We start from the raw sequence: 27,128 nt of genomic DNA, 5'->3' as shown, positions 1-27,128 counted from the left end.
TAGAGACAGGGTTTCACCATGTTGGCCAAGACGGTCTTGATCTCTTGACCTCGTGACCCACCTGCCTCAGCCTCGCAAAGTGCTGGGATTACAGACACGAGTCACCACTCTCTGCTGTATATGTTACTTTGTAATCAGACAATACAATATAGCTATTCAAATTATTTTATTTTCTTAAATTTAACGCATGTAAAATGTTGGGTGCAAAATCCATCCAATTAGCACAGAAGAAAAAAAATCTAGTTCCTTTTTGTTTCACCAACACAAAGGGATTTTTTTTAACATAATGCATGCTCATGATTTTTTTAAAAATCCAATTAGTATAAATGGAACTATAAAAAGAAGTAAATCCACCCCCATTCCTGATCTTAGTTCTCAGTTCTTATCCTCAGAGGCAACCAATGTTCCCAGTTCATTATGACTATCCCCAGAATACTCTATGCATATACAAAATATGTATATACATCCAAAAGAGTTTTTTTTTGTTTTTGTTTTTTTAAGACAGGAGGGTCTCACTCTGACACCCCATCTAGAGTGCAGTGGCAATCATAGCTCATCGCAGCCTCAAACTCCTGGGCTCAAGCCACCCTCCCATCTCTCTCTTGTTTTTTGGTAGAGATGGGGAGTCTCACTATGTTGCCGAGGCTGGTCTCGAAATTCTGGACTCATGTGATCCTCCCACCTCAGCCTCCCAAGGAACTGAAATTAGAGGTATAAGCCACTATGCCCAACCTCCCAAAACAATTTTAAAATATTTTTATAACCATTCATAGCTACCTTTTAATAAAATTACCTATCAATTGTAGTAAGCACAGTGATACTCTCTTTCTGCAAATGAACCAATTTACAAGGCTTGATATAGGGAAAGCCCAAAAAGGTGGAGGCAGATGACGGTGGGCGGTGTATATCCCAGACAACCAGCTTCCCTTCCATCGTGGCTGACAGTATTTGTGTTAAATTCAAGTGGAAGATGGACTGGCTAAACTTTCCCACAAGCTTGTTGAAAGTCTATGTTTCAAAAGAAAGGTTATAGTTACTGTTGGTAATAAATATAAAACAAAGGATTTATCAACACGATATTTTATAATGTTATGCTGAAATATAGTGAGAAAAAGAGAGAAAAAAAGAAAACAATCACTAAAAACCCTTTCCCACAGATTGCCATGGTCCAGGCATTTATGAACCTCTGAAGCTCTGCTAAGAGCAAGTGAAGGGTTATGTACTCTATTCAATTACACTGGTTTTTTTTTGTTTTTTTTTTTTTGAGACGGAGTTTCGCTCTTGTTACCCAGGCTGGAGTGCAATGGCGCGATCTCGGCTTACCGCAACCTCCGCCTCCCGGGTTCAGGCAATTCTCCTGCCCCAGCCTCCTGAGTCGCTGGGATTACAGGCACGCACCACCATGCCCAGCTAATTTTTCGTATTTTTAGTAGAGACGGGGTTTCACCTTGTTGACCAGGATGGTCTCGATCTCTTGACCTCGTGATCCACCCGCCTCGGCCTCCCAAAGTGCTGGGATTACAGGCTTGAGCCACCGCGCCCGGCCTCAATTACACTGTTTATTTAAAGTGAATGAGGGTGTGGTTAATCACAGTTTATACCTGTTAAATTTCTCTTATGGAGGTTTCAGAGACTGGTAAAGAAACTGATGCCTGTTGTGAGCCAAAGCATGCTCTGGTTATAAAATAGCATAAAATAATTCTCCCAGTCTCCCTTGATCATAAGGTATTTTCCCATCAGTAAAAGATATTTAAGCACTATACACAGAAACACCCTATTCCTTATGCTGCCCCATTCTCTAATAGCACAGAGAAGATCCTAAGGTTTGCCTCTTCTGACTTGAACATAGAAGAATAGTAAAATAATAATTAGTCAATCAAGAGCACCAAGTTCTTTCTAAGAGCAGCACTGTTTCAACACAATGCATTTTTATCATTTCAAATGGCTCGTGATTTGTAGATTCTGTATTTGTGAATTTGCCTACTTGTAAGAATTGATTTGTAATCCCAAAATCAATATTTGCAGCTCTCTCTTGGTCATCTACAGAAGTGCATGTGCAGTGTGACAAATAATTTTACTCACCCAACATGCACATTTCCAGTTGAGGTCAAACAGGGCAATGCTCTGCCTTCTTGTCTCAGCTCTGACTATAAACAAGTGTCCTTTTCTTTTTTTTTTTTTTTTTGTTAAGACAGTCTTACTCTTTCATCCAGGCTGGAGTCCACTGGTGGGATCTCAGCTCACTGCAACCTCCACCTTCTGTGTTCAAGTGATTCTTGTGCCTCAGCCTCCTGAGTAGCTGGGGCTATAGGCATCTGCCATCATGCCCAGCTAAGTTTTGTATTTTTAGTAGAGACGGGGTTTCACCATGTTGACCAGGCTGGTCTCGAACTCCTGACAGGTGATCCGCCGTCCTCGGCCTCCCAAAATGCTGGGATTACAGGCATAAATCACTGCGCCCGGCCACAAGTATCCCTTTCATGTCTATTTAATGACATGTTGTTTGCATTTTGGGGTGCTTTTTCTTGGTGATTTCGGTATTTAAATTGACCTCCAAACATAGTGCTGAAGTGCTGTCTAGTGTTCCTAAGCAAAAGAATGCTGTGATGTGCCTTATGGAGAAAGTATGTGGGTTGGATGAGTTTTGTTCAAGTCACGAGTTACAGCGCTGTTGGCCATGAGCACAACGTTAATGAATCAATGTTATATATTAAATAAAGTCGTGTCTTTCAACAGAAATACACATCAAACAAGGTTATGTATTGATCAGTTGGTGAAAATGTGACCAGAGGCTCATAGAAACTTACTCCTATATTTCCCTTAGGAGCAATAGATCAGTATCTGCTAATTCGGTGTTTGCAGAGACTTTATAGAACATAACTACCAACAATAATGAGAGTTGACTGTATTTTTTAGTACTTTCATTTATGAAAAACAAGTTTGCAGACTGAATCATCTCCTTGTGCCCATCCATCTCAACTTTTTATTTTTTGTTCGTGTCTTCTGGCCTGCTGGGCGTGGTGGCACATGTAATCCAAGCATTTTGGAGGCCAAGGCGGGTGGATCACCTGAGGTCAGGAGTTCAAGAGCAGCCTGACCAACATGGTGAAACTCCACCTTTTAAAAAAAAAAAAAAAAAAGAAAAGAAATCTCTACAAGTCATATCGAGAGAGAAGCAACTATACAGAAAACTCATCATCAGGTGCTCACTGAGCGCGGGTTACATGGGTAGTAAATGCAGCAAGTGCTACATGAGACACCTCAAGTTTCACCTCAGACACAGGGCTTGCAGAAAGCAGGCAAGATGAAATGTTTCCTCAGCATCTGCTTCACCTCCTTTCTACTGGCTCTTAAACATCTAAATACTTAATGTCATTTATTATCCTGAAACTGAGCAGCTTTATAAGGGTTCCACTCACGTTCAACCCCTCTACTTATACTGTTTCATTCTTTTTATTCCCCCTGCTCTGTTGCCTGGGCTGGAATGCAGTGGCATGAACATAGCTCACTGCAGCCTTGACCATGTGGGCTCAAGTGATCCTCCCATCTCAAACTCCCAAGTTGCTGAGACTACAGCCTCAAGTCATCTTGCCTGGCAATTCTTTTTTTTTTTTTTTAAATAGTAGAAACGAAGTCTAGCCTGTGTTGCCCAGGCTGGTCTCAAACCCCTGAGTTTCAGTGGTCCTCCCACCTCAGTCTCCCAAAGTGCTGGGATTACAGGTGAGAGCCACTGCACCCCAACAACTTTCATTCTTTGTCGATATGCACAAATACATTATAAAAGCCATCACTTTTTTATATTTTCTCATGGCAGTAACTCTTTTTATAACATTTTATTTTTATTTATTTATTTATTTATTTTATTTTTTTTGAGACGGAGTTTCACTCTTGTTACCCAGGCTGGAGTGCAATGGCCCGATCTCGGCTCACCGCAACCTCTGCCTCCTGGGTTCAGGCAATTCTCCTGCCTCAGCCTCCTGAGTAGCTGGGATTACAGGCACGTGCCACCATGCCCAGCTGAATTTTTGTATTTTTTAGTAGAGACGGGGTTTCACCATGTTGACCAGGATGGTCTCGATCTCTTGACCTCGTGATCCACCCGCCTCGGCCTCCCAAAGTGCTGGGATTACAGGTGTGAGCCACCGTACCCGGCCTATAACATTTTATTTTTAACAATACTTCCATCATTTTCAGCTGACAATTCAACATGAATACAAGACGTAAGTAAAAATTTTCAAATTATTTCCCAATAGCTTAATATCAAGATGTACAAAGAATAGCCCAAAGCAGCTAAGCTCACACATAAACATTTATGCTCCACAAAATCTGATGGATGAAAATCCAATAGGCATACTTACTTTTTCTGTTAAAAGTGGGGCACTGTGAGCCAGTGTGTCTCTCTCTTCATACTGATAAGACAAAAAAAAAAAAAATCACTAGTCAAAAAGACCAGTTTCCAAAGAAATAACTATATTAATAATAAAAACAAAACAAATACACCTCAACAAGGTCAGAAATTTGCAATTTCTATGGGTAAGAGAACTTGCTGCCTTGGAAAATATCTAAAAACATTCTGAAAGAAAAGCAAACATATAAAAAGTATAACAAATGCCACAAATGATTATTACTTTTTTTTAGATGGAGTTATATATTAAACAAGGTGTCTTTAAACAGAAACATATCTATCACCCAGCCTAGAGTGCAGTGGTGTGATCTCAGCTCACTGCAACCTCTGCCTCCCAGGTTCAAGTGATTCTCCTGAGGCAGCCTCCTAAGTAGCTAGGATTATAGGCATACACCACCATACCTGGCTAATTTTTTTTTTTTTTTTTTCAGTAGAGATGGGGTTTTTTTTCATGTTGGCCAGGCTGGTCTTGAACTCCTGATCTCAGGTGATTCATCCCCCTTGGCCTCCCAAACGGTTGGGATTACATGCAGGAGCCACCACGCCTGGCCTTAAGGTATTTGTTAAAGTTTTAAAGACACAGAATTCGAATTTGCATTAAGTACCATGTAAAGTCACAATTGGCCAGGTGTGTTGGCTCACACCTGTAATACCACTTGCACTTTGGGAGGGCAAGGCAGGTAGATCACTTGAGGTCAGGAGTTTGAGACCAGCGTGGCCAACATGGAGAAACCTCATCTCTACTAAAAATACAAAAATTAGCCAGGCGTGATGGCAGGCGCCTGTAATCCCAGCTACTCGGGAGGCTGAGGCAGGAGAATTGTTTGAACCATGGAGGTGGAGGTTGCAGTGAGCTGAGATCATACCACTGCACTGCAGCTTGGGTGACAGAGTGAGACTCCATCTCAAAAATAAAATAAAATAAAGCTATAATAAATATCTTAAATAATAACTATCACCGACAATCAGTGATTCAATGTGTTTTAGTTTTGCTTTACAATTTTTTATTTAGGTAAAATTCACTTAACATAAAATTAATCATAACCATGTTAAAGTGTACAATTCAGTGGTGTTTCATACATTCACAATGCTGAGTAACCTTCTAGATCCAAGACATTTTCTTTCTTTTTTTTTTTTTAAGATAGAGTTTCACTCTGTTGCCTGGCCAGAGTGCAATAGCATGATCTCATGTCACTGCAACTTCCGCCTCTCAGGTTCAAGCAATTCTCCTGCCTCAGCCTACCAAGTAGCTGGGACTACAGGCGCACACCACCACACCCAGCTAATTTTTGTATTTTTAGTAGTGACAGGGTTTTACCATGTTGGCCAGGATGGTCTCGATCTCTTGACCTTGTGATCCACCCACCTCAGCCTCCCAAAGTGCTGGGATTACAGGCGTGAGCCACTGTACCCGGCCGATCCAAGATATTTTTATAATCCCAAAAGGAAATCTCATACCCATTAAGCAGCCACTCTGTCTCTCCCCAGGCCTTGAAAACCACCAGTTTACTCTGTATCTGTGGACTTGCCTATGCTGGACATTCCATAGGAATGGCATCATACAACATGTGACTTTCATGTCTGGCATCTTTCATTGAGCATCATGGTTTCAAGGCTAGTCCATGTCACAGCATGTATCAGTACTTCAAACAATAACATTCCATTGTATGAATAGACCACATTTTGTTTACATAATCATCAGATGATGAACATTTGGTTTGTTTCTACCTTTTCGTTATTACAAATAGTGCTGCTGCTGCTGTGAACATTTGTGTAGAAGTATTTGTTTGAATGCTTCTTTTCAATTCTTTCACATCTTACCCTGGAATTGCTGAGTCACATAGCAATTCCATGTTTAACTTGGAATGTTCTTTGTTTTCTTGTGTTTTGTTTTGTTGAGACAGAGTCTCACTCTGTTGCCCAGGCTGGGGTGCAGTGGCACCATCACAGCTCTCTGCAGCCTCAAACTCCTGGGCTCAAGGAGTCCTCCAGCCTCAGCCCCCTGAGGAGCCGGGACTACAGGCATGCATCACCATGCCCTGTTAATTTTTTTCTTTTTGTAGAGATGAGGTCTTATTTTATATATATATATATATTTTTTTTTTTTTTTAATGAGGTCTTATTATATTGTGAAGGCTAGTCTTGAACTCCTGGCCTCAAGTGATCCTCTTGCCTTGGTCTCCCATGGTGCTGGGATTATAGTCATGAGCCATTGTGCCCAGCCTCAATGTTTTTTATTCTCATGATTTTGCCCCGTGTCAATATACATATCATTAATCTGTTTGCTAATACCTTTCTAAAAGGAATAAAGTCCTAGGTTTCAAAAAAAAAAACCACCTATATTTTAGAGCCAGGTGTGGCAGCTCACCCCTGTAATCCCAGCTACTTACGAGGATGAAGTGGGAGGATCACTTGAGCCCAGGAATTCAAGACCAGCCTGGGTAACACAGCAAGACCTCGTTTCCAAAAAAACCACAAAACTTGTATTTCAGTCTTGTTAAATAAATTCAAATAAACATTTGCCTAATTTCTTTAATAAAATGAAATAAATAAAATTAAATTATTTGCTTCTGATTTAATATGCTAATTTCCAATGGGATTAAATAAATACTATAATTAAATAAAAACATTTTAATATATATTCATTGCTTCCTAAGTAGAGATACTATCTTGTTACATTACTGAAACATTTGTACTTGAAGAATGAATACATACTTGTACCCACATTTAAAACAAATCAAAATATTTCTACTTACCCATGCATAATATATTGCCTGTGTTTTACTATTGCTCACCAATTCTTTATTGTTTGTTGGGTTAAAAGTGAGGTAGTTCTGAAATATAAAATATGGAAATATATTAATGATAAATTTTCTGTTTCTGATTAAGCTGAATATTAAAATTAAATAATTTTAATTAAAACAAATGAGTAGGAATATAAAACGAAAGATACGGCATTTGATAAAAAATAGGAATAGCATTTAAATACTGGTGATTAAAATAAATAGTGTCAAATGTGTTTCTTTTCCAGTCTTATCTATTACAATTCATCATCTATAAATTGGAACAAGCTTTTATTTCCTTTTTTTTTTTTTTAAGACAGAGTCTCGCTCTGTCACCCAGGCTGGAGTGCAGTGGTACAATCTCAGCTCACTGCAGCCCCTGCCTTTTGGGTTCAAGCAATTCTCTTGCCTCAGCCTCCTTAGTAGCTGGGACTACAAGCGTGTGCCGCCACGCCTGGCTAATTTTTGTATTTTTTGTAGAGACAGGGTTTCATCATGTTGGCCAGGCTGGTCTCGAACCCGACCTCAACCAATCCACCTGCCTCGGCTTCCCATAGTGCTGGTATTACAGCTGTGGGCCACTGCACCTGGATGTAACAAGCTTTTCTGACAGCGGTCAATTTAAAATAAGATAACAATAAAATAAACTGGAACAAGCAAAAGTAAACCCATATTTACCAATAACCTTTATTCTGTGTCCTTTTAGATAAACAGTGCTGCATATACATTTCTAAACTTGACAGGGCCACACGATATCTTGGAATGAACGCAAGATATTGAAAGGGGATTCTAATTCCTGCCAAGATGGTGAATAGCATGAGCTGCTGGCTCCCTTCCCAAAACGCAACCCTTCAGAAACTATGGACGTGAGGGAAACTTTAAATACAGAAACCAGACAATCATAGCAAGAACAACAAAGCAAGCTCTTCCTGGGGAGCCATGGGGCATGTGTTTGAAATGTGCAAGGGAGGTGGGTGGCTACAGTCTGCAGTGAAAGGCTACCGGGGGCAGCATTGAGGGACCAGCTGGAGAAAAGCTTTTGAAGTTCCATTTCTGCCATTTCCACCCCGTCTCCACACCTATTCCTTACCTATCATTTTCCAAACATTTTATGAATGTTACATACCACAGGAGTGTAAACTACCAATGCCAGTGTTTGAGAATTAATACCAGAACAGCACAAAAGCCTGGGTAGGGCAAGGAACTGGCAAAAGCAAGTGCATGAGGCAGACTTCAGGAAGCCTGAAAACCAGCCTCAAACCACCTCTGATTAGATTAAGCTGACCACTCTGCCAGGTGCCTTTAAGAAGCACAAGTAAGTCTTCTTTGGAGGAAGTCATCTCGAGCCTCAAATTTATTTCTACACTTTAAAAAACACAACATCAGGCATTTAGTAAAAAACAGCCAGGCATATTAAAGAGATTCATCCAGGCCAGGTGCTGCGGTGCACGCCTGGAATCCCAGCACTTTGCAAAGCTGGGGCAGGAAGATCACTTGAGGCCAGAAGTTCAAGACCAGCCAGGGCAACAGAGCGAAACCTCCTCTCAAAAAAAATAAAGACACATCCAAATGACCGAAAACCAAGGGGAAAAAGCAATTGGTAGAAAGAAGCCCGCAGGAAATCCAAGTATTTGGGTTATTAGACACAGACATACAATCACTAGATGAACATGCAGGAAAGTAGAGGACAAGACAGAGACTCACAGCAGATAACTCTACTTAAAAAAGGAATCAAATGGGGACTCTAGACCTGAAAAAATGATTTAAAATGCTCAACAGTTTAACAAAAATTTAGACACAGCCAGTTCTAAAAATTTTCAACTCAATAGACAGTTTAACAAAAATTTAGACACAACCAGTTCTAAAAATTTAGAACTAGTCAGTAGGAAAGGAAGACATATTACAGTAGACAAATAATATAGTTTCTGCTTCCAGACTGAAGCAGAAACAGATGAAAGCATAGAAAATACAGGAAAGAAAAGACCAGTGGGACAAGACCAAAAAGGTCTAACTTATGTGTAATTGGAGCCCCAGAAGGAGAACAAAGAAAATGTGGCAGAAGAAATGTGTAAAGAGATAATGACTGAGAATTTTCCAAAACTGAGAAGAGATATAACATCCCAGGTTCAAGAAATCCTAAAGGATACGCTTTTTAAAAATTAACAACATACTCATATACACACAGACACATCATTGAAAAACTGCTGAGGCTGGTGCAGCAGTGGCTCATGCCTATAATCCCAGCACCTTCGGAGACTGAGGTAGGAAGGTCACTTGAGCCCAGGAGTTTGAGACCAGCCTGGGCAACATAGCAAGACCCGATCTCTACAAAAAAAAAAAAAGCGCCTGGTGTGGTGGTGCTATCTGGGAAGCTGAGGTAGGAGAATCACTTGAGCCTAAGAGGTCGAGGCTGCAATGAGCTGTGACTGTGCCGCTGCACTTCAGCCTAGGTGATAGAGTGAGGCCCTGTCTCACAAAAATAAATAAAAATCCCTGCTGAAAACCAAGGAAAACGCTGTAAAAGCTGCTGGGGGCCAAGGAGAGAGATACACAACATTCAAAATAGGGATTGACAACTGACTTTTCTTTTTTTTTTTTTTTAAAGGGAGTTTCACCCTGTCGCCCAGGCTGGAGTGCAATGGTGTGATCTCAGCTCATTGCAACCTCCACCTCCCGGGTTCAAGCGATTCTCCTGCCTTAGCCTCCCGAGTAGCTGGGATTACAAGTGTGTGCCACCACACCCGGCTAATTTTTTTATCTTTAGTAGAGATGGTTTTTCACCATGTTGGCCAGGCTGGTCTCGAACTCCTGACCTCAAGTGATCCACCCACCTTGGCCTCCCAAAGTGCTGGGATTACGGGCGTGAGCCACCACACCTGGCGACAGCTGACTTTTCAACATAAATGGTAGAAATTAGAAGACAACAGAATCAAATCCTTGAAGATATGAAGTACTAAAATACTACCACTCTAGAATTCTATACCAAAGGAAAATATTCTTCAAAAATAAACACTTGTCCATGAACATTCACAGCAGCTTTATTTTTAAGCCACAACCAGGAAACAACCCAACATCCATTGACAGTGAATTCATAAACAAACTATGATGTACCTATTCAATGCAGTACTATTCAACAATAAAAAGGAATACACTACTGACACATGCAACAACAAAACTGAGTGAAAAAAACCAAAGCTCTCTGCAAATGGAGTCCATTTATTACCTAGCAAATTCTAGAAAATGCAAACTAATAAATAATAATCAGGATGGTATGTGTTGGGAGGTGGATGGAGGAATCAGATCACACCTTGGAGGCCATGTTATGGAATTTTAATTTTATTCGGAGGACAATGAGAAGTTATTGAAGGATTCTAAGTATGGGAGTGATATAATATTTTAATTATTTAAAAATAACACTCTTGGCTGCTGCGAGAAGATTGTTAGAGAGTGAGGTGAGAATGAAAGCAGAGAGACCAGCTGGCCAGGTGGTGCAGGCAAGGGTGACTGTGGCCTGGACTAGGATCATGGCAACAGAGGTGGAGAGGAGAGGGAAGATTTCAGGATACCTCTTGGAAGTAAACAGCCTTGGAAATAGATGCCAATACCCAAGAAGAAGGCAGAGCAAGAAGAAGAAGAGGGTTGGGTGTGGTGGCTCATGCCTATAATCCCAACATTTTGGGAGGCTGAGGCAGGTAGACGGCTTGAGCCTAGGAGCTGGAGACCAGCTTGGCCAACATGGAAAAACCTGGTCTCTGTAAAAAATTTAAAAATTAACTGGGCATGATAGTGTGCACCTGTAGTCCCAGCTACTCAGGAGGCTGAGGTGGGAGGATTGCTTGAGCTCAGGAGGCAGAGGCTGCAGTGAGCTGAGATTGTGACACTGCACTCTAGCCTGGAAAACAGTGAGACCCTGTCTCTCAAAAAAACAATTTTTTTTTCCATTTTAATCATTTTAAATTTAGGTCACCATGTGTACTCAGCAAGGTTGCAAGGTACAAAATCAACACACAAAAATCAGCTGCCTTTTTATACATTAGCAGTGAACAATCTAAAAAGGAAATTAAGAAAACAAATCCGTTTATAATAGCATTAAAAACCAAAAAATCCTTAGGAGTAAATTTAACCAAGGAGGTGAAGACATGAACTCTGGAAATCACAAAACGTTCCTGAAAGAAATTAAAGAAGATATAAATAAATGGCAAGGCATCCCATGCTCATGGATTGGAAGACAATTTTGTGAAGATGATGATACCACCCCAAGTGATCTAAGATTCAATGTAATCTCTATCAAAACCCCAAAGGCGTTTTTTTGCAGCAATAAAGAAACCTGTCCTAAATAGCCATATATGGTTGGTGGCTACTGTGTTGGCACAACTTTAAGGAGTAAGAAAATTTTTTCAGGGGCAAGAGAAATGTTTCGGGGAAAGGAAAGAAGATGGACGTAAGGCTGCGTAACCACATGTGCCTGGCTGAGTCTAGTCACTCAAACCCTCTATTTTGGTTTGCTCCTGCAAGCCAGGTATGTACTTATCACAGTGCCTGGCACAGAACAGGCACTCGATAAATGTATGACAGATGAAGCATGCAAGAATGAATGAGACAAGTCACAACGGCAGAGAGCAGTGACCCAGGAAATCAGGATTATGTATGTTTGGCCTCAAACTCCCAACCTCAAGTGATCCACCCAGTATAGCCTCCCAAAGTTCTGGAATTACAGGTGTGAGCCTTCGCACCCAGCCTGGGCTGGCACCAATGTAACTTTAGGTTGATCTTTACAGGCTCAAATTGAACTCACCTGAAAACCGTACTCTTTGGGGAGTTCAAGAGTACATGCTGGTGTTTCCACTGCCAAAGTCCACTTCCAGATGCACACCTTCTGAAGGGGACAGCAGAGAGACGGGCATGAGAAGGTCTGTGAAGTCTGCTGAAGTAACCTACACCTTTTGTGACCCCGAAACTTCAAGTAACTAAGGACAGAGGCCCGGACTCTGTGCTGTGGAGTCTGGTCTTTTGAGAGTGTCACAAACATCACACAGCCTGAACAGAGATGCCCACGTGGACATGCTGGACAGATCGGCCAGCTCGCTGAGGCTGATCCAAAGGGCCTTTACCTGGACTTCAGCATCTGAGATGGTTGCCAGATACTTGGCATCGTGGGCCATGGCCATTGCCCTGATACCATTCCCTTCGGGGCAGCTGTCAAATATCGTGTGCACAGGAATACTGCAAAACAGGACGGGGAGGGACAACACCTGCTGAGGTCTCCCTGGCTTCCCAGAGAGGCCCAGGGCAGGTCTGAGCTCAGCTCAAACCTCCCCAAAACATCACAAAATGTGGTCTATCCATATAGCGGAATATTTTTGAGCCATAAAAGGGAATGAATCAGCCAGGAGTGGTGGCTCATGCCTGTAATCACAGCACTTTGGGAGGCCAAGGCAGATGGATCATCTAAGGTCAGGAGTTCGAGACCAGCCTGGCCAACATGGTGAAATCCCGTCTCTACTGAAAATACAAAAAATTAGCTGGGTGTGGTGGCAGGCACCTGTAATCCCAGCTACTTGGGAAGCTGAGGTAGGAATATCACTTGAACCTGAGAGGCAGAGGTTGCAGTGAGCCAAGATTGCGCTGTTGCACTCTAGCCTGGACAATAAGAGCAAAACTCCATCTCTAAATAAATAAATAAATAAATAAATGAAATAAAAATAAAAATTCTGCTGCCTTCAGAAAGAATGAGGTACATCGGGAAAATGACTCAAATTTGTGAAAAAAGCAAATTGCAAAACAATAGCATCATCCTAATTGATTGTGTGTGTGTGTGTGCATGCGTGTGGGTGTGGGGGTGTGTGTGTGTGTGTGTGTGTGTGTGAGAAAAATTCTGGAGGAATAGAGTCCAAACTGTAAGCAATGGTTCCTCTGGAGATGGGGTTTGGGTGAGGAGGAACTGGTATTTTTTGCTCTTATACTTCCGTACTGTGTTATTGACAAGACCTTAGAGCTGTATAATTCTGACAAAGCCTTGAAATACATAGACTTAGATGAAATGTAAGTATCTAAGGGAGCCAAAGCATGCAGAAGCAGTGGAAGCGAAGATGGAAGTTGTAATATTTGGGTTGGGGAGGTCCATTGACTCCCACTAAAATGAAAAATGGATGGTAGCAAGACTTAAACCAGGAACTCGGGCTGCACGGTTCTTTTTTTTTTTTTTTTTTGGTTATGGAGTCCTAGCCACAGTGAAGATAAACAGGCCTCAGTATCTCTGTATGTCACACCAGGATCCCAACTGGCTGGCATCCAGTCTGTGTCCCAGCTGAGGACTTCTGCGGTTCTCTGTCACTTGAGAAACTTCATCCCACTGAGAAGTGGCCCCAACAATTCACCTGGGAAGGCAATCCCAAAATATTGAAATAACACAATGAAGTCCTTAGTGAGAAAATGTTTCTTATCCCTGGAGATACTTGGAGTTGAATATAGAGAAGATAAAGTCAGTCAGACCTGCATTATTAACATATTTGTGATAAGAGAATTTGTTCATTTTTTAGGAATTTGTAATGTTTAAGTGAATTTGACATACCAGCGTTGCCAACAGATTACATTTGTGATGTTAATTTAAAATATATAGTTTATTTAAACTTGTGATTTTAAATTGAAATCATATTAGGTTTATAAACAATATTAGAACACTTAAGAGAACTTAAGACTTACCATATTTATGTCTAATTTACTAGATTTGCAGTAATTACTTAAGTACCATGAAGGATTTGTTTGTTAATCAGACTGCTAAAAAACTTAATGAAACTGAATATCTTAAATTTCAAAATGCAGTTTAAAATGTTTAAAAGGAGTTAATAACAAAATTTGTAAGTGGGGCCAAACATTATCAAACCCTCCTTAAAGGTGATTGCAAAAATATGCTGGATTTATAAATAGAATAAGATTTTTAAGTTGAGCGAAAAACTGGAGGAAGAACTACGGTTTTTAATTTATGACTAATAAAATGAATATTAATTCTAAAACCAAAACGGCCTCTGAATAATCTTTTCTGGGTCCCAAAGTAATCACTTGGGTTATCGTAAAACTCATATTAACATAGCATTTGCATTATTAATGACAGATATGCTTTACTGTGCAATTTTTATTAAAAAAAAAATATCACTGCCCTCACTTTGCTTTGTGTCTAATAGAGAGACAGTTTCACAAATAAGAAAAATACAGTGGATCAACATCATAAAGGGGCAGCTCTGTCTGGTGAAGGTGTCGGTCAGCAAAGGCTTCAGAGACAAGACACACCTGAAGGACTCCCACCCTCCAGCCGGCTGACTGCAGATTTCCTACAGCATGAGATAACAGCTTTCCCTGTGGTTAAGTTGGATGTGCCATTACTCGCAGCTGAGACCATGTAGCAACTGCAGATGGCTATGCGTGCAGGCAGCAGGCATTTCACTTTCTGGGGGAAGCGTCTGCACAGCCTTAATGCAGGGTGCATATTCCCTGCAGCATAAGCTGATTTGACAACGGGCAGTCTCTAAAGGGTTTTAATCAGGGTGGCAACCCAATTAGATTTATGTTTGGGAAAAGATCGCACTAACGATGTGGAGAAAAACAACATGAAGCTATTCATATATACGTGTTTAAAACAATAGCAGGGCCGGGCGCGGTGGCTCAAGCCTGTAATCCCAGCACTTTGGGAGGCCGAGGCGGGTGGATCACGAGGTCAAGAGATCGAGACCATCCTGGTCAACATGGTGAAACCCCATCTCTACTAAAAATACAAAAAAAAATTAGCTGGGCATGGTGGCACGTGCCTGTAATCCCAGCTACTCAGGAGGCTGAGGCAGGAGAATTGCCTGAACCCAGGAGGCGGAGGTTGCGGTGAGCCGAGATCGCGCCATTGCACTCCAGCCTGGGTAACAAGAGTGAAACTCTGTCTCAAAAAAAAAAATTAAATAAATAAATAAATAAATAAATAAATAAAACAATAGCAAATGTTTTAGAAGGAAATATACCAAATTGATTACCTCTAGAAAGAAAACTAGGATTGGAGATGGTAGCCAGCAGTGCTTTCCATGAAAATGCATTGGTTTTCATTTAAAAAAAAATTTTTTTTTGAGATGAAGTCTCGCTCTGTCACCCAAGCTGGAGTGCAATGGCATGATCTTGGCTCACTGCAACTTCTGCCTCCTGGGCTTAAGCAATTCTCCTGTTTCAGTCTCCCGAGTAGCTGGGATTACAGACATGCGCCACCACACCTGACTAATTTTTCTGTATTTTTGTAGAGACTGAGTTTTACCGCATTGGCTGGAACTCCTGACCTAAAGTGATCCACCAACCTCAGCCTCCCAAAGTGCTGGGATTACAGGCATGAGCCACTGCACCTGGCCTGGTTTTCATTAAATTTAACAGTTTTATATTAAAATGTACTAAAAATTTTTTTTTATATAAATTAAACAGATAAGCGAGCTGTGGTGCCTCATGCCTGTAACCCTGGCACTTTGGGAGGTCAAGTTGGGTGGATCACTTGGGCCCAGGAATTCGAGACCAGCCTGAGTAACATGGTAAAACCCCATCTCTAAAAAAAATATACAAAAACATCAGCTGGATGTGGTAGTGTGTACCCGTGGTCTCAGCTACTTGGGAGGCTGAGATGGGAGGATCATCTGAGCCCAAGAGGTAGAAGTTGCAGTGAGCCGAGATTGTGCCACCGCACTTCAACCCGGGCAACCGAGTAAGACTCTGTCTCAATAATAATAATAACAACAACAACAACAACGATAACAGATGAGGCTGGGCACAGTGGCTAACACTTGTCATTCCAGAACTTTGGGACGCGAAGACAGAAGGATCACTTGTGCTTGTGCCTAGGAGTTCAAGACCAGCTCAGGCAACATAGCAGGACCCTGTCTCTACGAAAAAAAAAAAAAAATTAGCCAGGCTTAGTGGCATGTAGGTCCCACCTACTAAGGAGGCTGAGGCGGGAGGATTCACTTAAGCCCCAGAGGTGAAGGCTGCAGTGAGCCGTGATCACACCACCGCACTCCAGCCTGGGTAATAGAGTGAGACCTTTTCTCAAAAAAACAAAAACAAAAAACCAGATGAAAGACCATACGTTGTTTGGTCTACCCATACAATGTAATGTGATTCTGCCACAGAAGCAACACGTGCCACACCACAGATGAACCTTCAAGCACGAGGCTAAGTGAAAGATGCCAGACACAAAGGCCATCTATTGTAGGTCTTTGTGTGAAATCAGAGGAGCCACAGGAAATGAAGTGTCAGATGCCACAGAGAAGTCAGATGAAGATCGGGGTTGGGCAATGTGACCCCCTGGAGGTCACTGGTCACATGTGGGAGAGCAGTTCCTGTGTCCCCCACTCTAGAACATTCAACATAACTTCTTCCTAACCTCCTCATGCATCTGGACTCACTCCTTGAACTCTTCCCCCTCCCCACCCACGCACCCAACTAACCAGGCCCAAACAATCTTGTCAGTGAATCCGACTGCTCTCTGCCTCTAGGCCAGGAGTTAAGAAAGAAAACCCATCGAGGATCCTCTATCATGGGCCGGGTACTGTGCTCTAGCGAGCCTCACAACATCCTGCACACTGGGTCTAATCGGTAAGTAATGGTCCCTCCAAATGCGGGTCCACACAGAACCTCAGAATACGAGCTTATTTGGACACAAGGCCTTTGTGGATGTAGTTAGTTAAGATGAGGTTATACTGGACTAGGGTGGGTCCCAAATCCAATGTCCAGTGTCCTCAAGAAGACACAGATGGGTGCATGGTGGAAATGTCATGGGAAGATAGAGGCAGAGACTGGGCGGATATGTCCACAAGCCAAGGATACCAAGGGTCACCCGTAGCCACCAGAAGTGAGGGGAGAGACCTGGGACAGATTCTCCCTCACAGCCCCCAGAAGCAGCCAACTCTGCCGACACCTTGGTTTCAGACTTCTGGCCTCCAGAACTGCAAGAGAGTACATTCCTCTTATTTTAAGCCATGTCATTCAAGGTAATTTGTTACAGTAGCCCAAGGAAAGTAAAAAACAGTAGGTGTCATTATTATTTTTTCACAAATGGGAAAGTCACTTTCTTCTCTGGGCCTCCAAGTCACACAGCAGACCATGGCCAAGCGGGCACAGAAGCCCAGGAGGATGGCAGAGCCCACACTCACGCTTTCCTCTTGCCACCTGCTCTTTCATGTCACCCTGAAGTCCCCAGGGCCCCTTCCCCTCTCCCCTTTCAATTCTCCTACCCAGGCAAGCCACCACCAGCCACATTCCCTGTTCTTATTCCCACCTGGCCAGCATGGCCGGACACGCATCGCCACGTTCCTCCCACCCACCCACCTGCTGCAGGCTCGTGCTTTCTGTTCCCACCAGGCCTGCCCTGAACCCTACAGTTCCTTCCCTTCATTTGGCGGAACCCTACTGCAGTCCTATCGATCACACCACACCACAACCCCATAGTCCAAACTTCAGCCCAATCCCAATGTCCTCGACAGATAAGCTGGCCTTCTGCTTGACAGCTGTCACACAAAGTGGCATGCTCAGCCCCACAGTGTCCCCCAACTGCCTAGGCATCTTCTTGCCCAGCACTACACAAACTATCTGTGGCGAAAGACATTTTTATTCCATTGTGGGCCAATACATATTGTTTTTCTTGAGACGGGGTTTCGCTCTGTCACCCTGGCAGGAGTACAACAGCACAATAATGGCTCACTGCAGCCTCAAACACCTAAGCTCAAGCCATCCTCCCACCTCAGCCTCCCAAGTAGCTGGGATGACAGGCACACACCACTACATATGGCTAAATCTTTACTTTTTGTAGAGACAGAATCTCACTATGTTGCCCAGGCTGCTCTCAGACACCTGGCCTCAAGTGATCCTCCTGCCTCAGCCTCCCAAAGTGCTGGGAGGTTCCCAAAGCACAGGAGCCACTGCACCCAGCCCAGATCAAATACTTTTACAAAATAAAAATATCATAGCAAGAGCAAATTGCTATAAAAGTTCCAAAGGCCCCCTCTCTTCATTTTCTGTACTTTCTGTTCAACATAGCCCAGGACCGGCTGACTGATCAGCTCCGCCTGCAGGCCACACTTTGAGCAGCACTGCTCCAGCCCATGGAAATTCCACCATTCCTTGTCTGATGCACTAACAGAAAAGAGACCAGAAAAGCTGAATTTTATGAGTTAGGAAGAAAGGCAATAAAGGATGACCACCTTGATACCAGAGAAGCCCTCCATCCAGTCTGCCTCTACCCAGGGAAGGAGGAGAGTGAGTTACAGGAGCAGATACCAGGAGGGTAAGAACCCCGGCCTTCTGGACCTGGCTCCAGTGCCAGAGAGCCTGTGGTTGTCCACCTCCCCTCACCACCTAGCCTGGTTTCTAGATCAAAGCAAGCATGCCTTATTACCCCAGGTTAAGAAGGCCACTGTAACTCTTTTCTTAGACACCAGAGTGTGTCCAAAGGCTTGTAGGCTAACTTGAGAAAAACATCAGACACAGTCCAATAGATGGACACTCTACCAAATCCCTGACCTGTATTCCTCAAAACTGTCAAAGTCATCAAAAACAAGGAAAGTCTGAGAAACTGCCAGAGCCAAGACGAGCCTAAGGAGACATCACACCTCAATCAAATGCGGTCTCCTGGATGCTTGTTAATAATAATGTGTCAATATTGGTTCACGAATTATAGCAAATTGATCCTACTAATGTAAGATTAACTAATGTGGGAACCTGGGTGTGGGGTATACGGGAATCTTGAGTACTATCTTCCCAATTCTTCTGTAAATCTAAAACTGTTCTAAAAATAAAAGTCTGTTAATCAAAAAAGAGAGAGAGAGACTGGGTGCAGTGGCTCACACTCGTAATCCCAGCACTTTGGGAGGCTAAGCAAGAGGATGGCTTGAGCCCAGGAGTTCAAGGCCAGCCTGGGAAACAACACTAGACCCCATCTCTACAAAAATATAATAAAATAAATTATTTAAAAAGAGGTGAGGTGAGGTGGTTCATGATTGCAATCCTAGTGCTTTGAGGGGCCAAGACGGGAGGATCTCTTGAGGCCAGGAGTTCAAGACCCGCCAAGGCAACATAGCAAGACCTCACTTCTACAAAAAAACCAGTCAGCCAGGTGTGGATGCATGCGCCTGTGGTTCCAGCTACTCAAGAGGCCAAGGCAGGAGACTCGCTTGATCCTGGGAGTTCTTGGCTGCAGTGAGCTATGATTGCGCCACCGCACTCCAGCGTGGGCAGTGGAGGGAGACCCCGAGTGTACGATAAAGGAAAAAAGGCGTCCAGGTGCAGTGGCTCACGCCTGTAGTTCCAGCACTTTGGGAGGCTGAGGCAGGCGGAACACGAGGTCAGGAGATCAAGACCATCCTGATAACACTGGGAAGCCCCGCCTCTACTAAAAATACAAAAAATTAGCCGGGCGTGGTGGCAGGCGCCTGTAGTCCCAGCTACTTGGGAGGCTGAGGCAGGAGAATCGCTTGGACCCGGGAGGTGGAGGTCACGGTGAGCCGAGATTGCGCCACTGCACTCCAGCCTGGGTGACAGAGTGAGACTTCGTCTCAAAAAAAAAAAAAAAAGGAAAGAGGCAATGGTGGGTTGTTAGAATTAGAGAGGGACTGCAGAGAAACAGCAGCTTTGGGGAGCCTTCCAGCATTACCATGCTGAAAACCACGGTAGGCAAGCAGATCGAACGTATTCAACAAGGAACGTATGGAACGGGGAGCAGGGATCGACAGGAACACTTGGTAGTGTTGCCCAGAAGAGGGAGCCTGACAAGCCACTAGAAAATCTGTCCTTGTGCAAGTAATGTTTCTCACTGTAAATGACAGATTTGCCATCTGGGTTATGCTTTGAGCTTGTGTGAGTTGGGTTAGTGCAAGTCAGCATAAGGCTGGTCTACTGTGGAACACCAACAAATCCTATTTCTAGGCATTGGCATTACTCATTCTTTGCTTAGTCACAATGGCAGACACTGTACAGAAATTAGGGGAAAAAAGAAGTGACTACACGAAGCCTACCCTGTGAAGGTGTCCCATATAATGACCAGGCAGTCTGGCCCTTTGTCTGCTGTGGCGATCCACCGCCTGTCTTCACTGATGCAGATGCAGGAGATAATATTGGCGTGGCCCTATGGAAATGGAGAGAAAACGCTTTGAAATATCCAAGATGCGGCCCAGCCTCAGCCACCATCAGTGAAGACTGGGGCCCCACAGACAGATCTGAGCTCCTTTCAACGCTCATCTGGCTGGAAATTCCGTTCCCAATGGCCTTCCGGGGGTTTCTCCACCTCCTACTGGGTGATTTTCAAACTTTCTCTCCCTCCAAACACCTGAAAGATAAGCTCCCCACGTGAACAGCGGCTCCTCGAGGTCAAGGCATGTAGCAACTCCCAACCCAAGTGGAGAATAAATATCTGGGACCTCACCTGCCCCCAGCCACTCTGAGTCATGCTGCCAGCCTCTTCTCTCTAGAGCATTGCTCACTTCAGGGCTCTGAGCAGCTCTGGGGCAAAAAGTTCCCGCTTTTTTTTACTGACACATCTCCTGGTCTCTATACTTCCACTCTTTTTGTTTGAGACAGGGTCTCACTCTGTCACCCAGATTGGAGTTTACTGACACAATCTTGGCTTACTGCAGCTTTGACCTCCTGGGCTCAAGCAATCCTCCAACCTCAGCCTCCCAAATAGCTGGGACTACAGGCACATGCCACCATCCTCAGCTAATTTTTAAATTTTTTATAGAGACAAGGGTCTTGCTATGTTGCCCAGGCTGGCCTCAAACTCCTGGACTCAAGCAATTCACCCACCTCGGCCTCCTCTGCCCTGGCTGAAATTACAGGCATGAGCCACCATACTTGGCCTCTGCTTACACTCTTAACTTTTTACAATCCTTTCATGCCCACAAGAGAGGAATCTTCTGGAAACACAAAAGGCAGCACCCCCTGCTGGGAAACGGCCCCTCTTCCCTCCTTCTTCTCTCGCCCTCATTGTGCACCAGCCACACCAGCCTTCCTTCCCAGCCCCACACACATGGCCTGAACACTTGTTGCTCTCTCTGTTTGGAATGTTCTTCCCCAGACTGTCTTCAGCTGGCTCATTCTTATCCTCCAAGTCTCAGCAGAAACAGCTCCTCTTCCATCCCTGCCCACCCAATCTAATGTTAAGTCTTCTCTTACCCTCATTTTTCTCTTCGAGTGTTTTCACATCTCCTTTCAAGCACTGGTTACAATTTGTAATCATTTATGTGTTCACTTATTGAATGTCTCTCTCCATACTGGACTGGAAGCTCCATGAGAGTAGGGAATACATCTATTTTGTTCATTACTACAGACCTATACTCTGAAACACAGCGGCTATGACAACTATTTGTGGAACAAATAATGGATGGTTAAGGCCACTCCCAGCCCTCTGGCCCTAGGGAGGCTGGACCCCTGCCTCCCTCCACCCCAGCACGTCTGAGCATCCTACTCATCCTGACTATCCGAGCCCACCCACAGCAATCTCTCCCTTCTCTGTCTGCCATGACCACTATGCTCACTGCCACACATTCAATGAAGCTCCAAGGGGAGCTGCCTGCTGATTTCTGCCTGCGTATTTCTGGACTTCTAGAGAGTGAATTCCTGAAGTTGCACCCAGACGTCTTGAGTCCCTGGCATAACACTGAGTATGGGCTGCGCCCTTGGTAAATACTTCGTGGTGATTTTAATCTAGGCATCACTAAGGACGCTCCTGTAGCAACACATGTCAACTGAAAGGGTGACATGGAACCATTTGCCAGGTCAATGGGTGGAAAGTCAGACACCAAGGGAATAGGATGCTTGGAAAGGTAAATGATGAAAATGAAACAGGGCCAGGCGCGGTGGTTCACGCCTGTAACCCCAGCATTTTGGGAGGCTGAGGCAGGCAGATCACCTGAGGTCAGAGTTCGAGATCAGCCTGGCTAACATGGAGAAACTCTGTCTCTACTAAAAATACAAAAAAATTAGCTGGACGTTATGGCGGTCGCCTGTAGTCCTAGTTACTGGGGAGGCTGAGGCAAGAGAATTGCTTAAACCAAGGAGTCAGAGATTGCAGTGAGCCGAGATTGTGCCATTGCACTTCAGCCTGGGCAACAGGGCAGGACTCCATCTCACAAAAAAAAAAAAAAGAAAAAAGAAAATGAAATGGGTCCCAAATTTCAGGAATGAAGGAAGCTGAGTACTGTGAGGAGGGCAGGCTTGAAGGACAAGCAGAGGAGGCTCAGAGAGGGGTGAAATGAGCAAAGTTGCTGAAAGGAGGGAGTGGTAAAAGGACAACTGACCTACTTAACACTTTCAAGTCAGGAGATGTAGAGTCATCATTTACTAGTACAGGCTTGGGCATGTCACTGAAATCACTCTTAGCCTCAGTTTCTTCTTCTGTAAAATTAACACCCACTTCTCGGTACGGTTATAAGATGAAAGCTCTTTGAAAACTAGAGAGATGCCTAAGTGCGTGTGAGGCTGCATCCCTGCTGAACAGCTGCCCTTTGTGTTACATCTGTGGAGACATGATCTAAGCTGTCCACATTTTGCAGAAATGTAAAAAATACATATGTTTTAAATTCTTATAACTATAAAATTAATATCAACTGCTGTTTTGTAAGTTCACTCTGATTAGAAACAGAGAGGCAATAAACAATAATGTGTTTCTAAAGACAGGATTGGCTTTAGCCGCCAAGGAGAGTGAGGAAATACCACAGTGATAGAATGAAGTCAGCCCTTGAGACACAAAACAAAACAAAATACCACACACGTGTTAAAGAAAACTCCCTACCTACAGTTAAGAAAATCCCTGTGGCTGGATGCGATGGCTCACACCTGTAATCCCAGCACTGTGGGAGGCCAAGGCAGGTAGATCACGAGATCAGGAGTTCAAGACCAGCCTGGCCAATATGGTGAAATCCCATCTCTACTAAAAATAATTAGCCAGGCGTGGTGTCGCGCACCTGTAGTTCCGGCTACTCCAGAGGCTGAGGCAGAAGAATCACTTGAACCTGGGAGGCAGAGGTTGCAGTGAGCTGAGATCGAGCCACTGTACTCCAGCCTGGGCGACAGAGTGAGACTCCGTCTCGAAAGAAAAGAGAAAGAAAGAAAGAGAGAGAGAAAGATACAGAGAGAGAGAGAAAGAAAGAAAAGAAAATCCCTGCATACCTGAAGGTGGTACTGATGATTCCTGAATACGTTGTAGATGATCACAGTGTGAGCGCAAACATACAGAAGAACTCTCTGCTTTTCCTCTCGAACATAGTAAACAGGAAGAGAACTGTTCCATCCAAACGACCAGGTCAAGGTCTGGAAGACAAGGGCAAAACCAGCAAGACATTACAGCGTGTTCAGCCCAGAGCCGGGACTCCAGGAACTTGCTGGAGGGGAAGAATTTCACATCAACAGTCCAGCGAAGAGCAACCACTTTAAGAAGGTCCTCAACATCATGCCAAAACATGGATGAACCTTGAAAATGTGACGCTAACTGAAAGAAGCCAGTCACAAAAGGCTGCGTATTATATAATTTCACATATCTGAAAGTCCATATTCGGCAAATCTGGGAGGTCAAGGTGGGCAGATCACCTGAGGTCAGGAGTTCGAGACCAACCTGGCCAACATGGTGAAACCCCATCTCTACTAAAAACACAAAAATTAGTCAGGTGTGGTGGCACAGCTACTTGGGACATTGAGGCAGGAGAATCGCTTGAACCTGGGAGGCAAATGTTGTGGTGAGCCAAGATCGCACCATTGCACTCCAGCTTGGGCAATAAGAACGAAACTCCATCTCAAAAAAAAAGTTACTTCCCATTACTGCTGCTCATAGCCCTTGGCAACTACTGGTCTACTTTTGTCTCTTCATCCTTTATCCTTCCAGTATAAGTAGTACATAGAGACCAAATGCCCAGGCTGAATAATCAATTGCCTTTCTTTTTTTTTTTTTTTGAGATGGAGTCTCGCTCTATTGCCAGGTGGCAGTGTAGCAGCGCCATCTCACCTCACTGCAACCTCCGCCTCTCAGGTTCAAGCAATTCTCCAGCCTCAGCCTCTTGAGTAGCTGGGAGAATAGGTGTGTGCCACCACACCTGGCTAATTTTTATATTTTTATAGAGATGTGGTTTCACCACGTTGGCCAGACTGATCTAGAACTTTCAACCTCGGGTGATCTACCCACCTTGGCCTCCCAAAGTGCTGGGATTACAGGCGTGAGACAGGGCTCCCAGCCTATTTGCCTGTCTTATAAAGTTAGGCAATGACTTCACTGTCACTTGTCTACTCTACATGCTTTTAGAAAATAAATGGAATTTCATGACTTAGGTGCTCTCTGTGTGTCTGATACTGAACAAAGTCTAGGTCCTGGGGAGTGGAAGAATAGGAAGTTATTTGTATGTATTGTTGAAGATTTTCTTTTCTTTTTTCTCTTTATTTATTTATTTTTTTGAGATGGAGTGTCGCTCTGTTGCCCAGGAGACAAAATCTTCTTAGAAGAATTAAAAATTCTGTATTGCCTGGAATAAATCCAAAATTAAAATTTTATGAAATGAAAAATTATAAGTACTATAAGTCTGACTATGGATTTTACTTCAATACTAGTTCATTTATGTACTTGTTTTGTGTTCAAAGTATTTTTTTTTAATTAAGAATAAACCAACTGTGACACATCCAGACAATGCAATATTATTCAACAAGAAAAAAAAAGGGCTATGAAGCCACAAAAAGCTATGGAGGAAACTTACATGCATGTTGCTAAGTGAATGAAGCCAATCTGAAAGGGCTGCATATTACATGATTCCAACTCTATGACGTTCTAGAAAAGGCAAAACTATGGCGACAATAAAAAGATCAGTGGGGCCGGGGTAATCCCAGCACTTTGGGAGGCTGAGGCAGGTGGATCACCTGAGCTAAAGAGTTCGAGACCAGCCTGGCCAACATGGTGAAACCCTGTCTGTACTAAAAATAGAAAAAATTAGCCAGGCACGGTGGCATGTGCCTGTAATCCCAGCTACTTGGGAGGCTGAGGCAGGAGAATTGCTTGAACCCAGGAGGTGGAGGTTGTAGTGAGCCAAGATTTGCCTTTGTACTACAGTCTGGTGACAGAGTGAGACCCTGTTTCAAAAAAAAAATCAGTGGTTGCCAGGGCGCAGGGGAGGAAGAGGGGGACGGATAGGTGGAGGACAGGGAGCTTCGTGGCATGAATCTCTTTGCTTGATACTAGAATGGTGGGTACATGTCAGGGTACATTTGTCCATGTCCATAAGAAGCATGACACAGAGTGACCCCCAATGTACACTATGGACTTAGGTTAATAATAAGGGACCAGTATTGGCTCATCAGTGATAACAGATGACCACACTCATGCAGGATGTGAATAAAAGGGAACCCTGGGAGAGGAGGGATGTGCAGAGAAATATATGGGCGCCCTGTGTACATTCAGCTCAATTTTTCTATAAACCTAAAACTGCTCAAAAATAAAACCTAGGCTGGGCGCAATGGCTCATGTCTGTAATCCCAGAACTTTGGGAGACCAAGGTGGGTGGATTGCTTGATCCCAGCAGTTCAAGACCAGCCTGGGCAACATGGTGAAACCCCATCTCTAAAAAATATACAAAAATTAGTCAGGCATGGTGGTGTGCACCTGTAATCCCAGGTACTCAGGAAGCTAAAGCAGGAGGATCGACTGAGCCTAGGAGGCAGAGGTTGCAGTGAACCAAGATCCTGCTGCTGCACTCCAACCGGGGCAATATAGCAAGACCCTATTCAAAAAAAAAAAAAAAGTCTATTAAAAAAATTCACTAGGGCCAAGTAATCAAATGCAGTAGAGTGCTGAAAGTGATGATTAAGTGATGAGTTGCTAAGAATCAGTGAATTAAATTGGAATATAGAAACAAAATCTGGTAAGTTTCCTTTCTTATCTTTGAACAATACTTATAAAGTTAAATTACTTCTCCCCAAGACAGACATAGCAGGTAATGTGGCCAATTTCTCTCTCCTACATTCTTCATTCCCCATCCTCTCCTGTTTCCATCTGCTCATTCCCTATAATTTATATTTATATTTAGATCTCTTATTGTGTGGGTATGAGTGGTAGAATTATGGAATCATAATTGTCTCAAGCTGCAACTTCTAGGAACAGAATTATTTAATATTTGGCTTTTTCTTAAAAGCTGATTTATTCAAATGAAATTGTTCTTTTGGAAACTTGTTAATCCTAAAAGGATCATCTTCCTGGAAATTCATTTTGCCATTTAACGAATTAGTTATAAAAAGAGAACATTCCTAAAAGGACTCCTGTCTTCAGCCATAACAGCTCTTCCCGGGTCACCATGAGGCTTACTTCACTGAGTGGTAATAGAACGACCCCACTCGAGCAGGGTTCACAATTACAGAAATCAAATAGTATTAATCATCGTGTTTTACACCAGTTTTAACATGCATGACAGATGATTACGTAGACAGCCACCACTTACATCAATCTTTTTCTAAAACATATTAATCTGGAAAACAAAACTTTACTGTCAAAACCAGATTTCACTTATTTGATATTCATAAGATTCATGCTCATAAATACACGATTGCCTTATTTCCTGGCTGGAGGTGGAATCCACAGTCATGTCTATTGATAGTGAGCCCTGGGAGCTATTACAGGCCTTAGGACTAAGGCAGGGGACCCCAAAGGAAAAGGAGGATGCTGTGGACACAGGAGAGATGGAGGAGCGTGTTTATTGTAGGACCTTGTGTGCAAGAAATTAGAAGCAACATAAATGGCCACAGAGAGGGGAAGAGTTACATTTGAAAAGAGGAAGTGGGCTGGGCACGGTGGATCATGCCTGTAATCTCAGCACTTTGGGAGGCTGAGGTGGGTGGATCACCTGAGGTCAGGAGCTCGAGACCAGCCTGGCTTACATGGTGAAACCCTGTCTCTACAAAAATAC

At 43.4% G+C, this 27,128-nt stretch overlaps 1 protein-coding gene across 1 annotated transcript in view; it reads right to left on the bottom strand.

Annotated features, from left to right (window-relative positions):
- CFAP251 (cilia and flagella associated protein 251) overlaps window positions 1-27,128 on the bottom strand; it is an 84,699-nt gene that overhangs the window by 49,681 nt on the left and 7,890 nt on the right. The window contains exons 4-10 of the mRNA XM_037744181.1: window positions 23,365-23,505; window positions 20,214-20,323; window positions 12,300-12,411; window positions 11,984-12,064; window positions 7,162-7,239; window positions 4,359-4,409; window positions 794-1,008 (exon numbers count right to left, since the gene is read on the bottom strand). Coding sequence (XP_037600109.1) covers window positions 794-1,008; window positions 4,359-4,409; window positions 7,162-7,239; window positions 11,984-12,064; window positions 12,300-12,411; window positions 20,214-20,323; window positions 23,365-23,505 — 788 coding nt within the window. The remainder of the gene's footprint in view (window positions 1-793; window positions 1,009-4,358; window positions 4,410-7,161; window positions 7,240-11,983; window positions 12,065-12,299; window positions 12,412-20,213; window positions 20,324-23,364; window positions 23,506-27,128) is intronic.

Source organism: Cebus imitator, unplaced genomic scaffold (genome assembly GCF_001604975.1).
Source record: "Cebus imitator isolate Cc_AM_T3 unplaced genomic scaffold, Cebus_imitator-1.0 Scaffold169, whole genome shotgun sequence".
NCBI lineage: Eukaryota > Metazoa > Chordata > Mammalia > Primates > Cebidae > Cebus > Cebus imitator.
Note: the sequence above shows the minus strand (reverse complement) of the source record. Positions and strands in the feature narration are given on the sequence as shown.